General features: G+C 56.4%; 2 protein-coding genes across 5 annotated transcripts in view; one reads left to right on the forward strand and one right to left on the reverse strand.

Annotated features, from left to right (window-relative positions):
• The window catches only part of TAF4 (TATA-box binding protein associated factor 4), a 72,142-nt gene extending 66,538 nt beyond the window's left edge, over positions 1-5,604 (forward strand). For 2 of the 4 annotated variants that reach the window (XM_049700050.1, XM_049700051.1), the window contains one exon: positions 3,778-5,261. In XM_049700050.1, coding sequence (XP_049556007.1) covers positions 3,778-3,945 — 168 coding nt within the window. In that variant the 3' untranslated portion in view covers positions 3,946-5,261. Of the gene's footprint in view, positions 1-1,379; positions 3,506-3,777; positions 5,262-5,284 lie in introns of those variants that run through there. The other 2 variants (XR_007472417.1, XM_049700052.1) reach the window with 2 other exon arrangements.
• MTG2 (mitochondrial ribosome associated GTPase 2) overlaps positions 1-9,155 on the reverse strand; it is a 164,707-nt gene extending 155,552 nt beyond the window's left edge. Inside the window, exon 1 of the mRNA XM_049700068.1 lies at positions 8,995-9,155. The gene's annotated coding sequence lies outside the window, so the exon portion shown is untranslated. The remainder of the gene's footprint in view (positions 1-8,994) is intronic.
• Between the last annotated feature and the right edge of the window lie 6,146 nt (positions 9,156-15,301).

A 15,301-nucleotide genomic window follows, 5' to 3' on the forward strand; every position in this document is an offset into this window, starting at 1 on the left:
GCCCTTTAATTTCTTTTCTTTGTCTAACTTTTATTCTCTTGTTTTTCTGCCTTTCTTCTTTGCCTCTTACTACATTTTTATTCGAGTCTTTTCTCCCCTGAGCACCTTACGGTTTATATTAATTTCTGAGATACTTTTGTCCTTTTTTCTCATTTCTTTCTTGTGTCAAATCAACTCTCATTTCTTTCTGGTTTTCAGTCCATTTTCCTCCTAAGTTTTGAGGTTTTGATTCAAGGTGATTTTCATATCCTCAGATGTTAAGTATATTTTGTTTTGTTGAAAGCGTTGTCTTACAGTTTTCTTGTTTTTCCAGACTGACTTTGTCTCTGATACGTGTGGAGTTTCATCTTCTGATTTTTTGCAGTGGTTCTTTGTGGACCTGCGTATTTTCCTCGTGTGCATTTTCATGGTTGGGGTGTTTACAAGATTCGCCCTCCGACGGTGCCCTCTGCTGACAGTTCTGCAGAGCCCGGTGGCTTCGCGGGTGTCTGTCCGAGGGTGAGGAGGGCTGAGTGTCCTCTGGAGGCGAGGCCCTGTGCCTGCCGGCCCCTGCATTCCCCCCGCTTACTTCTTTGCCTGCCGCCGCTGCCCAGTTTCGAAGGACTCATCTCAGAAGCTGTGCGCTCTTAGGCCCCCCAGGCCCGCTCTGGCGGGAGCCCCCCCCCCCCCCCCCCCGCTCTGTCTCTGGTGCTCGGCCTCGTGGAGGCACTGTGGGCCCCGCCCAGGAGCATCGTTCCGCGTGGGGTCCGGGCCCCATCCTCGTGTTGTGCGGGTGCCGTGCCCCGGGTAGGTCTGTGTTTCCCTCCCTGTTCTGGACGGTTCTTGGGGAGACGATGGGAGGTGCCGGGGTGAGCTTGTCTTCAGCCTCCTGCGAGTGGCCCTTGTTCTGAGCTGAGCGCCCGAGGGGCTCCGTCGCTGCCGCTTTTCACAGCGCCCTCCAGCTGCCTGTGCTGGGCGTGGGCTCCGTTTCATGGACAAGTGTGGGGACTGCGCCGGCAGAAGCGGAGCAGAGCAAGCTGGCGGGGGCCTGTGCTCTTGGCGCCGTGACCTCATCACTCGCCATCCGGGACGCAGGGACATCACGCGGGTTAGAGGTGCCCTCTCGTGGGCACAGACCTCTCACTGTTGTCGAGGGGGCTCTGGGGGGAGCGGCAACAAGGCCCCCGTGGTGCGAGTCCCCCCGAGACAGTCCCTGAGGGGCTGGTGCTCTCTGCCGGCTGGGCGAGCGGCCACGGCAGGTCTGAAGCTGCGCCGGCTGCCACCGCTGGTTGTGCGCGGCCCTGGGGGCCCCAGCGAAGTGACCCCGCGAGCCAGGTGGGGTTGGGACGGAGGTGATTGTTTCCATTTGGTTTTCACCTTGAGTGTTTGTTGCCTGTTAGGTTGGTTGTGGTGTTTTTGACAGTGGAAAGATTGCCTTCAAAGGAGATACCAGCCTCCTTTCATGAATCCTCTCAGCAGTCCTGTGACAGGACGTGATGAATGGTCACACAGCACTTTCAGGGAGGAAGCTGGCCTCCGGGAGAATGTAAACCGTGTGTCCACGGTCGCTTTGTTTCAACCCCAGTGCCTGCAAATACAAAACAAAACACACCGATCAGCCTCTCTGCTGGAGCGTGAGTGTTGTTGGAGGTGGACGCCGGCACCTGCCCCGCGGTTTTCTGTCATCTGAGGTCACTGCTGGTCGCTCAGCTGCCGTGCCCGAGGGCCGCTTCCCCAGGCTTCCCGCATGGGGCTCTGGGCCGGACCGGGCCTCGCGCCCGCAGGCTGGGCGCTGGGTTCCTGTGACCGCCTTCTGGCCAGGACACCCCAAGGGCAGTACGATCAAAGGACGGCACTCACCCCATGAAATCAGAAGTCATTTGAGTTGTCAAGTAGGATGCCTCTGAGCACATAGGCTTCTTATTCAAGTCCGTAGAACAGTGACGCATGGCAGCGTCGTGACCTTTGGAGCCTGAGACGTGCGGAGTGGGGCCGGTGTGGTCCCGGCCCCGGAGCCCTGGCTGTGGGCTGTGCTAACGCTTGCCTGTCCGGATTGTTTGGAAGCACTGCTGACTTCTGAAAAAGATCTCATTAAAATATTACTGGCAGGGATTGCTTGAGTTTCAGCTTTAAATGCTGTGCCTGAAGGGAGCCCTCACCCCTGTCCCAGCTGGGTTTGGCCGTTGAACTGTTTTGAAAGTAAGAACATCACACGTGGCCCAGAGTTGTAGCGAGTGTCACAGAAGACACCTGGCCCGTGGTTGAGGGAGCGCTTCGCTCTCCACGAGCCCCAAGGTCTGGCGCCGCCCTGTCTGTCCCGGGCGGGGAGGAGCTCCCACCCGCCTGACGGCCCGCCGGCCCCGCCCCAGCCGTCTGGCCAGGCGCTGGCCTCGGCTTGGCCTGCAGGCTCCCCCGCGGTGCAGAGGCTTCACACCCACAGGGCCCCCGGCGCAGGCCACTCCGGCCGCGGAGACGGAACCCCGTTTTCCTCCTGGCTCCTCTAAACTGTGTGCTTTCATCACCCCCTTTTCAGGGCGGTTTGTCTTGTTCACAAAATGCTCCTTTAGGGCCGTTACGGAGACTCAGGGGAAACTGCCAGGAAAACCTAAATAGTTGTTCAAACACGGAAAAGTGTCACCAGAGGACCGGCCTGGAGGAGGGACCCCGGTGGTTTAGGGGTGTCTGAAGGGGGCGTAAAGAACACGCGGTTCACGGTGGAAGGTGGAAGAAGGGCGTGCGTGCCCTGAGCTGCCCTGAGTGCCCAGGAGGGACCAGCCTCACCTGCCACCTGCTGGCTGCTTGCTGTGCTGCCGCTTCCTCCAGCATCCTAGGGCTCATCGCTCCCACCTTAAACTTCGAGAGAACGCTGTAAAAATACCACTGTAAGGTTTGCGCTTCAAATATACAAGAGCGACTTTAACCATCAGAATACAGACACTCAGTGTTCATTCCGAGTGGAAAACCGAGGACTGTCCGATTGGGAGTTGCGTGGTTCATGCCTGCGAGTGTCGGTTGGAGGTGGTGACATGCTGAAACCACGGGACGCTGCTGCTGAGGGGCGGCGACGCGGCAGGAGAGCGCCCGGAAACCCGCCTGTGCCAAGCGGGCAGGCATCAGAGCCCCAGCCGTCGCCCGGATCCCCCGCGGGCCGACCAGGCTGGGCGCCGAGCGGTACAGACCGGCAGAACCGCCGCTGTCAGCCCGGGGAAGCAGGGAGCCCCCTCCAGGCCATGGACGACGTGGTGACTGTGGAGCCCTCGGCGCAGCCAGCCGCCCACCGCCAGCCCGCCCAGCCCAGGAGTCTAGACCTTGCGGCCTTGGGAAGTGTGCCTTTGCCGGCGAAGCGGGGATGTCACGGCCGCCGCGGGCACAGCATCAGCACACCTGAGTCCCTGGACGCCTGGAGGTCGGGGACGCCAGCCACAAGCCCTGGAGCTGTTCTGCCGTCCCCTTGGGGCAGGAGCCGCCACCTTTTCCTTCCTCGTGCCCCAGGGGCCAGAGTCTGAGCTCTGGGGGGAATCTCGGGGTTAGTGTTCTCGAGCGCGTGCCTGAGAGCACCAATCCTGGAGGGTCGGCGTGCCCCCTGCTCTCACCCCTCCCCGTTAGGGACTCGTAAAGCACTTCAGCTCCAGCAGTAGGCCTGGCTTCCTCCAGAGCCAGGGTTTCTTGGGACACCTGTAGGGAAACGTGAGTTGGTCCTGGGGCGGCACCTGGCCCTGCCCCTTCCTTCCAGCGCCGAGGGCCCTGCCCACCTCTGCGCACCACTAACTCGGCTGTCTTCTCCTTTCTCGTCACCAGGGCTCGGGCCCAGGCTCAGCGGTCCCAGGCAGTTCCGGCGTCGGAACCCCCAGACAGTTCACGCGACAAAGGATCACGCGGGTCAACCTCAGGGACCTCATATTTTGTTTAGAAAATGAACGTGAGACAAGCCATTCACTGTTGCTCTACAAAGCATTCCTTAAGTAGCACGGACGCGGCCTCTTAGCCGGCGACGCCTGGGGACTTTTTCTATATTTGCAGATGACGCCTTTTTGTAACAAGCAAATGGGATATTGTTTAAAAGCAGCCACCTCTTTACAATGGAACAGTTTTATATTCCTGTTTCTAAGTCAACTCTTCAGTATGAAGGAAAACACGTTTCTGTAACAGAGAACAAGAGGCCCGCGGGTACTCTTAAAGGACAATTAAATCTTAACTCATCTTTGATCGAGTGGCCTTCTTGCCAAACAAGCCATATATAAAAACTGATGGAATCGTTTAGCAAATAAGTAGCTGCCCTCTGTCACCTCATAGCGGTTTCTACATCGTTTGTGCATTTGGTTTAGTTCAACCCAACTTACTGCGGAGGTGTGTGTCTACAGCCGATGACCTCATTTCATTTATTTTATTTTTGTATTAGTCAGTTGGCAAAGCAAACTGATTTTTTTAGACTATTTATCTCCCTCCCGTCCCCGGCCCTCCATTCAGGACCCTCAGGGAGCAGGCAGCTCACTGCCCGCCTGCGCCTGGGGCTCCTCCCTTTCTGCTTCGTGGGGCCCGGCGACGCGGCTCCTTCTGAATGTGTGGGGTCAGCATCTGTACAAATGCATTTTATTTGCTATCGTTTGTAAAGCTGTAAAGTTAAAAGAAATGAAAACCTTTTCAGCATAAATCTATTTTACTTGCCCTGTTTTTTAGCTAAAAGTGGAAAAACTTAGACGAGATAAAACCAGAGTTGAGAAGATCACCCGAAGACTGTTTCTCAGTGTGAATCAAGTGTTGGAAACTGGTTGGTGTATTTTGTCAGTAATTGTACATAACCTTTGGCACACACGTGAGGACGGCTATGTAGCTATAATTATTTTGCTGAGGGGCTGTATGCAAGCTGTGGACTCGCTTCACAGACGTCCAGAGCAAAAGCCCCTTCTTTGTACCTATTTTTTTATTACAAATATACTAATTGGTTCTTTATATTTTCAGAGGTTATTGTATTAAATTGTCTATTGATAGTACTTTTATGACTGTAAATACTTCGGCTTTCTCGTGTGAATTCTCACGTTAGACTTTATTCGCGCGTGTGAACTGAATGCTGATCAGTATTTTTTACCAACGCCTGAAAACTGTTACACCTTTTATTTTGTCTTTTAGGAAATCCCTGTCTTTCCATTTTTTCATGTAAATTTTGCACAGTTACTTGTTCATATGTAAATATTTTACTTTCAGAAATGAAGTTTTTAATTGCTATTGTTTTATATAGGATTGAAAGAAAATTAACTCCTTTATTAAAAACAAATTTATCTGTATTTGTTTTGCCTATTTTTCCCAGTTTTCCAGTTGTAGATTCTGCTGCCAGAGATTCAGCTCTGGTTCCGCTGAGGTGTGTATTTATGAGCTACTTGTTAGAATCAGTGTCTAAAACCCAGCGAATCTGGTAGAAATAGCCTCACTTCCAAGGACAGGACCTGCGTGCTCCAGAGTAGGACCCGGTGGGTCACGTCCGAGGGCCCGGAAGCCGAGCTCAGGCCTTGCCCTCAGCCTGGGGCTCCCCACGTCGGACACAGATGGACTTAAGCAGCGTGGACGCCGGGCTCCCGTCCGTGCAGAGGCACAGGGGCACCCCTGGGAGAGGGAAGGTAAGGCGAGGGGTGGGGGAGATCCGGGGTGGGGGGGGCAGCCCCAGCCCTGATGTGGACCCACCCCCTGGCTGGGGAGGGCGGGGTCTCCGGAGGCCCCGCCCCGTCTGGCGGTGAGCATGACAGGTTGGCCTTGATGAACCATAGCTCCCGAGGGGCCCCCCTTTCAGAGGCTTAGCCGCCTAAGTCCCCACCAGCGCTCGGCCTCTCGAGCCACAGACCCTGTCCCTGGCGTGATGGTTTTCGGCATCTGGCTTTCACGTTAATTTTGACGATTTGCTGGATCTCCCATGATCCGTGGGCTTACTTACGAGGTACGGTCTCATTCTGGTACCTGTTGCGTCAGTTGCCTGGGGCTGCTGTGACGGAGCACCATGGACCGGTAGCTGAGACCACAGGTTTTGGTCGTCTCCGTTCTGGAGGCTGAAGTCGAGACCCAGGTGTGTGGGCCGTGTTGGTTCTGAGTGCGGTGGTGGAGGACGTGCCCTGGTCCCCCGGCTTCTGGTGGTCGCGGGCATCTTGGATGTTCCTTGGGGCGTAGAAGCGTCGCCCCTTCACCTTTCCGTGGTGTTTTCGCCGTGGGTGCATCTGTCTTTGTGTCTGAGTTTCTCCTTTTCACAGGATACCAGTCGTTTGGATGAGGGCCCGTCCTAGTGACCTCATTTGAACTTGATGACCTCTGTGAAGACCCTGTGTCCAAATAAGGTCATGTTCTGAGGTCCTGGAGTGTTAGGACCGCCACACAACCCCGGCATAAGCTTTTTTTTTTTTTTTTTAAGGGAGGGGGGGATTGCAGTTCAACCTGTAACTTAGCCTGTGATTTTGGATGATGAAAGAAACTAAATCTGAATTTTCAGAGCCTGAGCAGGGAGTACCAGGGGCACGACTTCCAGTCTTCCCCCTGCATGAAAACGCCCAAGGCGGTTGATTAATTAGGTCATGCTTGGACTTTCTGTCACGACTAATACTTTGTTTTCACTAAGTTCTTGGCCTGAAATAAACTAGGTCAGTCAGTAAAGGGCAGCAGCGCTTGGGTTTCTGCAGGTGCAATAGCTTTAGTTCCGGCTTCTCTGCACGTCCTCCTGGGCCCAGTCGTTCTGCCGGGGGCCTCGCCGAGGCAGACTGACGCTCGCCGGGGATGATCCCTGGCAGAAGCGTGGCCAGCAGCCTCGAGGCGCCTTTATCCGTTATTTCTCCCTCCTGTGGGCGCCGGGTGCTGTTGTTTCAGCACAACACCTTACCAGTTGTCCGAAGTCCGATTCGCGTACCTCTGTGGGCTTGGGGTAGAGTGCTGTGGGGATGGGCCAGGGCCACGACAAGGACGTCTGCTTTCACCACGTCCATTCCCCAGGGAACTGCAGTCCCAGGCGGGCAGAAAGGCGAGAGAGAGAAATGAGGACTGAAGGTGAGGGCAGGACCCTGAGGCAACGCAGTCGAGTGCACAGAAATCCCAAAAGAATCCATGCGCACGGCGCTGCAACGGTTCCGGTGCTTGTGCGTTTTGTAAGATTTCGGGGTGCAAGGTCAGGATCCAGAATCAACCTTAATCCCTTAGCCAGCAGCAAAAAGCTAGAAAAGTAGCATTAACACCACCACCAGGAACATTGGGATACGTGGGAATACATACAGTTAAAGATGTCTAAGATCGTTACACTGAAATTAGACGAAAGGAGACCTGAAGGGAGAAACTTCGCTGTACCCCCGGAGGGGACCCAGTATTGTGAAGATAGCGGTTCTCTCCCAACTGATTCAATGCTGTCCCGGTTAGAATCCCAGCAATTTTCATAGAAACTGACAATCTGATTCTAGAAACTTACATGAATCTGCAGAGGACTTAGAATAGCCAAGACAATCTAGAACAAAATTGAAGTATTTCCACCCCTAGATTTCATGCCTTCCTGTAGAGCTGCAGTAATTGGGACAGCGTGGTATTGGCGTAAAGACAGACAGGATCCACGAACAAAACAGAGAGTCCAGAAAGGGATCCATACGTTACGGTCACTAGGTTTTCGCTGGTGTGACCGGATGCCCTGTGGGTGGGTGGGGGGAACGTGAGCCCGCACACCACAGGTATCACTTCGAGATGGATCACAGGCCTGGAAACGGGGGCTAAAACTGCAAAGCTTCTGGGGGAAAACGTCGGAGATTGTCATGACGTGGGAGCGGGCAGGGATTTCTAAGGGCATAGAAGGCACAAACCACAGAGAACACATTGGAAAATTGGACTTTAAAGTTACAAACTTTCTCTCATCGAAAGATGCTCTTGTGACAGTGAGAGGGCAAGCCAGAGACTTCCAGAAAATACTTGCGAAGTACACGCCCGGCAAAGGACCTGTGTCCAGAATATACAAAGACTTCCGCAGCTCAGCAGTCAGAAGACAACGTGGTAAAGAACGTGCGAGACCCTTGAACAGGTACTTCATGGAAGGGCTGCCCGTGAGCCAACAGGCAGATGAAAAGGTGCTCGTCGTTACGGGTCATCGGAGAAACACGAAACCAGGTGAGATTCCACCACTCGCCACGTTGGCTCAGATGATAAAGGTTGACGGTGTTGTGTGGGGGTGGAGCTTCACACAGGCTGTCAGTGTGTAACGTGGCGGAGCCACTCGGGAAACCGTGTCACGCCTGGTAACGTAAACACGCGTGAGCCCGCAGTCGCGCCCCTCTGCGTCTACTCAGGGAAGTGGGTGCCTTGTCCTCCGGAGACACCTTGCGAGGATGCTCACCGAGGCTCTGCTCGTTGACGGGGTAAAATGGGGACGGCCCGCGTGTCCATCGGAAGGTGAGCGCGGGCAGACCAGAGGGTATTTATTCAGTGAGATACTCCCCGGGAGTAAGCGGAACGCGCTGATGATGCCGTCAGTAACGTACCCACGAGTTTCCTGAGAATTACGCTGGGAGAAGCCCGCCGCGGAAGCCCCCGCTCACCCGACCCTGTTCGTCCGCCTGTAGCTCGAGAACGGGCAGAACTCCCAGCTGTGACGGGCGTCCGAGCGCGTTCCCCAGGCTGGAGGGGCCCCAGGCCCTCTGGGCTGATGGAAGTGCCGTCGGGATCCGGGCAGTGGTCACATGGGTGTGAACACGTGTGAAAGGTTAGGCTGACAGGTTAAGATCTGTGTGTTTTAGCGTGTGTGAAGTGTACCTCAGGAGAGCGTGGGGGAAAGACTCCAGAGCTGAGCGTCGGACCCCCTGGGTGGGGCCTCGGCTCCACCTGGGCAGGTGATGTGGTGCCACGCGGGAAGGCACGCGAGTGTCTCGGGATAGGTGTGCTAAGTAGGAGACAGCTTGTGATCTTCTGGGAATGCTGTTATCAAGGCAAATCTTGTGATTATCCACAGTTCACTTGTTTTCCCTTCTGTCACAACTGTGGTCTCCAAGTGTAAACTTTTATCGAAAAGAGGACTTTCCTGGTGGCGCAGTGGTTAAGAATCCACCTGCCAGTGCAGGGGACGCGGGTTCGAGCCCTGGTCCGGGAAGATCCCACATGCCGCGGAGCAACTAAGCCCGTGCGCCACAACTGCTGAGCCTGCGCTCTGGAGCCCACGAGCCACAACTACTGAGCCTGCGTGCCACAGCTACCAAAGCCCGTGCACCTAGAGCCCATGCTCTGCAACAAGAGAAGCCACCGCAATGAGAAGCCCGCGCACCGCAACAAAGAGTAGCCCCCGCTCACCACTACTAGAGGGAGCCTGTGCACAGCAACGAAGACCCAATGTAGCCTAAAGAGAGAGAGAGAGAGAGAAGAAAGGGAAAGAAAGAAAACATATCTGAGAACACAGAGGTCTTAAAATGACTTATTACAGCTGAACAAATAAAGCATTAAAAAAAAATTAAAAAACAAAAAAACTTCATCTAAAAGAAACAGTCCACCCAGTGTCCCTCAGCCCTGCCCGTCCCGGTATCTGAGGCCACAAGACAGCTGTTCTGGTCTCATGTTCTGTCGATCTGAGCAGCCTTGGGGACCCCTTTGAGTCCTGCGTAGCCTTCATGCCTTGCATACAGCAAGTGCTCAACCAGTGCATGCTCTCACGGTGGAGGTATGCTCTTAGCCCCAGGCCATAAGCAGCCTTTCCGAGCTCCCCTTCCACAGCGACAGGCTGGCAGCCTCTCTGTCCTCCAGATCGTTCTGGCCTCACCTGGGTCACCTGGCCCGGGAAGGACCAGCCCAAGGGGACGTGTCCTGTTTCCTTCGGAGACTCGCAAGGGAAACAAGTCACGTTCCTCCTTACAAATTTAGCTGCCTCTTGAGGCGGTTGTATCAGGCTTTAAGTCCTAACTGCCAGACTCTCTCTGTTTCTGAGGGGAACCGGCCTGCACAGATCCATTGCTTTTCTAAAATGTATTTGTTCAGCAAGTGCCTGCGAGAGGGCTGGGCGCCGTCGCAGAGGGGGTTGGCCTTGGGCTGGAAGAGGTGGCCAGGAGCCCACCGGGTGGCAGGGCGTAGCGGAGGCCGCGGCCTGGGCAGAGGGGGGTGTGTGTGTGTTGGGAGGACAGGGCTTCTCCTGCTGGTGCAGCTGGGGAGAAAGGCAAGCACACTTTGTGTGCTTGTTTGGAAATTAGAAGCACAGTGAGATGCTAGCAGCACACCATCGGGAAAAGACCGGCCGTGCCAAGTGCCGGGAGGATGAGGGCCTGGGAGCTGCGCGGCTGCAGGGTGCACGGCCCTGGGCGATTTCTTCAGAAGTGAGATGTGTGTTATGACCACGTCCACTCCCACACCCTGCCGACGCACTCCTGGGCTCTCACCCAAGAGAAATGGAAGAGCCGTCTGTGCAAAGATTGTACACGAGTTTTCATAGCGGCTTCATCTCAAATGGCTAAAAACTGGAGGGACCCTAACTCCCTCTACAGGTGAAGGGACATGTTGGCCTGTTCCTACAGGGAGGGGCCGCTCGGTGCCACAATGAGTCTTGGGGTGATGGGGGTGATGATGAGGGAACGCAGCCTGGCCAGAGGGCCCCGTGGGGTTTCCTTTATGTGGAGCGTTGGGGTGGCCTGGGGGGTGGGGGGAGTCCTGCAAAGGGTGCGAGGAACCTTTGGGGTCCTGGGATGTTTGTCACCTTGATTGTGGTGGTGCGTGCAAGCGTCGGAACATTTCAGATGGCGCGCTGGAAATACGGGCAGTTTACCGTGCATCCGCAGTATCTCGGTAAAGGCGCAGAAATAAGGGAATATGGATAAAAAATGAAGCTGTGTTTCTAGGGGGGGACTGGCTTGGATGGGATGTGGCCAGGAGGAAGGTGTAGGTGGCAGTGGCTGGGAGGGAGGTGGACACGTCCTGGCGCTGGACAGATGAGGGGTGGGGGACCCGCAGTTCCCACAGCGTCTGCAAGTGTCGTCCAGGGCAGGGGGTGTGTGGCGAAGTTTGGCTGCAGAGTCCTTGGGGTGCCACGTGAAGGGTTCGGGGCCAGGACAAGGTTAATCATCAGGCTGGGGACAAGGGGTGCCAGAGAGGGGTAAGCAACTGCCCAAGGAAGCCAGGGGGGCCTGCAGTTGGGATTGTGCTGAGTGGGGAGCGAGTGGGGAGAGGGGATGGGCATGGGGATCAGACGGGAGATGCTGGAGCATACTTATACTCCTGGGGGATGGGCGGCGGTGGCTGCTGCGCAGTGGCGGCAGGGTGGGGCGTGCTAAGGAAGAGAGAGGGTGCAAGGAGTGGGGGGACTGGGCGCGGGAGGGGAGGGGAGGGATGCAGGCACTCCACAGAAAGGAGCCGTACATGTTCGGGGCTGGTAGGAGGTCAGCTTTTCTGCCTAGGGCCACCTAGACTGCTGCTTCTCGAGAGCTTGGCTGAAAGTGAGGCCAGTACAGAACACGAGAGTGGTGTCCTTGGAGCACTTGGATCCAGCCGTGCCTGAAGGCCAGCACTGAGCCTTTTTTGGACGTGTTGGGGCAGGGTGGTGACAAGAATTTCACTTGTCAATTCAACCAGGCCTGCACATCCAGCCCAGCCCTGAGAACTGGCTCGCAGGAGTTTGAGGAAGGACCGAAGACCCCCCAACACTGCAGACTGCACCCTGGAAAGAACCTGTCCGAGTACTCCCACCCTCACGGTCCCTCCCCTCCCCTCCCCTCCCCTCCCAGGGCAGACTCAGCGAGGAAGCCTGGTCTAGCCCCCAAGCCTGGCTGGGCCAAGGACCCACACCAGAGCGGAGGGGAGGGGCCGTCCCCTGGGAGGGGGCCTCTGCAAACTCAGGGTGAGGGCATGTCAGGGATTTCTGGAAGAAGGGAGACATGCGGAGAAGTAGGTTGAGGGGGTGGTGACATCCTCGGATTTGAGGCTTCTCATTTGGGCACCAGAAGAAGGGGTGGGGTCTCCAGGCCTTGCCCCACAGCATCCGCACTTGCTGTGTTCCTCGCAGGGCCGGCCCAGGGCCCCCTGACCCCCCAGCGCGGAGTCGGGGCTCACACCCCCGCCTCTGGATGCAGACAGCATTTCACCCTCTGGGCCTCAGGGTCCTCAGCTCTGAAGTGGGGTTAACCTGAGAGCCCTAACTGCAGCCCCCTGGGCAGAGGGACCAGAGATGCTAATTCACCAGCGGGCGTGGGGTCTCTGGGGCGCTCTCCGGGACCCGTCCCAATGCAGCGGCGGGTCTGTGCCAGAGGCCAGGACCAGCGGGGCGAGGAAGCAGGCCGGAGGGAGAATGGGAATGGGCTCGCCCGAGGCCACCGCCCTGCGGAGCCCGGTGCGTCCTGGGGGCCACGCGGGGACCACTTCTGCGCATCCCAGGCCGGGCCGCCAGGTGGCGGTGTGGGGCCGCGGGACCAGGCCGCCCCACCGGCTCGCGGGAGCGGGACGCACGGGGTGGAGGGCAGGTGGGGTGGGGGCGGGGCAGCGAGGGGGGAGGCGCACGTGACCCACGGCGGGGGGGCGGGGCGCTTGAGCCGGCGGGGCTGCGGTGCACGCGGGAGGGGGCACCAGCGGAGGGTCGCCGGGGTGCGCGCTTCTCAGGTCCTTGGCGGTGAGACGCCTCGCGCCGCAGTTCACCTCCCGGGAGGAGGGGCGAAAACCTGGCTGGCGCCCCCAGGTGTAGGGACCAGAGGCTCTGTTACTAAGCTGATTGCCCCCGCGGGGCAGCTATGCACCTGGCTCCCCAGGCCTGGCGGGAGTGGGCGACGAGTCCGTGCATCCAGAAGGCTCCAGAAAAGCTACCGAAATGTTATTAAAAAGCATGGGCGCGCCTCCGTGTGGATGAAAAGGCTGATCAGTAGTCCGTCTAAGAAAGAAATGGACACTTTTATTGGTGCCGGCCTGAGGGTTATAACCCAGGAGACAGACAGCCTTTCAGGGGGCTCTGAGGACTGTTGAGAAGAGGTGAGGGGGGAGGTCAGCACACGTACATGTGATTTTGACGATGGTGTACATGTACCCAAGCACAGTTTGGTAGAAGGTCACTGCTGTTCTCCAGGAACAGATCTCTTAGCTAATGGTTTTAGTGCTTTTCTAAGTATGGGAAGAGGCGAGAAACGGGGCTCATAAAATTTTCTCCTGAAAGTACTTCCTGCGGGCCAGTTCCGCCTTGATCTCCGCTCTGAGTTCCTTTCCGGATGTGCCGTTAGGTCAGCGACGCCAGTGGCTGATTTGTTTCTCGTAGAGCTGGATGGTGGGCAGCGGGCTTTGTGTACAATCCCCTCCCTTTCGGTCTTAATTTCTACCCAGGTTTGGGAGGCCTTTCATGACCAATTTGTCCCATGGCGCTAGGAATGCTCATTCCCTGGTCAGGTGAGGATGCCATGGATGGGCCACTCGATGGGCTGTTCCTGGACCAGGCCCCGTTAACAATAGCCCAAGCCTCTGGCCGCCTGTCTCACAGTCTGTCATGGTCCAGGAAACAGTTCCCTCTTGTCGCTTTGTCCCACATCCAGAGCTACACTATTGCAATCATTGATCTTATACAACTGTGTATTTGGTCAGTGGTTTCAAGTCCCCTAGTCATTAATTTTATCAGAGGTTCAGTCACACGTTTGGTAACGCAAAACCCAATAATCGGGTAGAATGGGCAGGGTACAGGTAATATAGCTGGTGACGTTAACAAGGTCATGAGCAAGTATTTAAGCTGAGAACTTTCATTAGGTGCAGCCCAGTATCTCCCCAGGTCATCTGATTAGTCTGTTCTGCACCAGTCATTATCTTTAAGGGAAATGATATAGTGGCCTTGTCCGTAAAGTCCACCAAAGACGTCTGCACGTACAGGACGAGTGGTGGCTCATTGAGGCCCCCTTACGGGACTAAGAAAGGAATCTTATCTTTTAGGGAATTACGTGGCTGGTACCAGAAGAAGAAAAATTGATCTTTATGGCTGCGCAGGTATTTCCGCTGTTGGGGAGGTCTGGTTAATGCGTAACGCACCCCGGAGGGGAGGCAGGAGGCCAAAGGGCAGAGAAAAAAAGTATGAGTTTTTCTCGTTTGCCTTAAAACGTGAATTTTTATTTCATCACCCACACCGCCAGACAGAAGATATAAAAGAAAGGCCCTGGGACCCCACAAAGGCTCTTCCCACGGGCCGCCTGGGTTCCCCTGTGGAGAGTCCTAGGCTGGCCTGACAGAGCAGGCAAAAAGCAGACACACGCGCAGAGATGAGCATCCTCAGGCCCTGAAGTGGCCTGGCCCATCCCTGTCCACCGCTTGTAGCTGACCAGCCGCCCGGGGTCACCCCATCCTGCTAACGGAGGATGAGGTGGGGGTGCAGGGGTTGGCGCCCGCCGTCCTGCAGAGGGCACGTGCCCGTGAGGGCGCAAAGACCCGTCAGATTCTTCCAGGCGTGGTCACTGGCCCTTCACGTCCAGAATCCTCGCACGGATTCCCCCACATCTGTAGCCCTGACTGCCAGCCCAGAGGGAAATCCTGCAGCTTCCCAAGAGAGGCCCTGAACCCAGGTTTTCTTTCTTTCTTTCTTTTTTTAAGGTGTTTTGTTTTTTTGGATGTGGACTTTTTTTTTTTTTAAAGTCTTTATTGAATTTGTTACAATATTGCTTCTGTTTTATGTTTTGGTTTTTTGGCCGTGAGGCCTGTGGGGTCTTAGCTCCACGACCAGGGATCGAATCCGCACCCCCTGCACTGGAAGGCGAAGTCTTACCCACTGGACTGCCGGGGAGGTTCCCCAGGTTTTCTTTCTGGTGGTGGTGGAGGGTTGGGGAGGGAGGTGGGTGACTGGTCCCACCTGGCCCTCCCAGCAGGCCCAGCTGACCGGTGCCCACTGCTGCCTACTCCTCAGTTACTCCTGACCACCGGCCTCTGAGTTTCCATGGCAACCGTTCCAGAAGTTTAAAAGGAAGGAAAAGGCCAGGGTGCAAGCACAGACCCACTCCTGGCTCCAGGTGCAGAGTGCTCTCCCCCGCCACCCCCTGCCTGGCCACTCGGGCTGGCATGCTTCTGGAAGTTTCTTTGCCCCCCTCCCTCAGTCACCCCGAGTCTTTCCTCAGTGTTCAGCAGTGGGCAGAGGTCTCAGCCAATGGGACCGGAGCGAAGTGCCCACCGGCTGCCCCGGTGTGTGGTGAGTGGGGATGGTGTGCGTTCTGTGAACAACCCCCCCCCCCCGCCGTGCGTACACACGGCACGCTTGCCAACCACAGCGCATGTCCCTGGGGGGCTGGCCACGTACTGGGGATCCCCTGGGTGCCCGCACACCCCGGGGCCACGCCAATGTGCTCCTGGGCACTTGGACTGCAGCCCATCTCAGTTCATCTTCCCAACCACCCACTGGGCAGGT

The sequence above is a fragment of the Orcinus orca genome, chromosome 16, assembly GCF_937001465.1.
Source record: "Orcinus orca chromosome 16, mOrcOrc1.1, whole genome shotgun sequence".
In the NCBI taxonomy this organism is placed as follows: Eukaryota; Metazoa; Chordata; class Mammalia; order Artiodactyla; family Delphinidae; genus Orcinus; species Orcinus orca.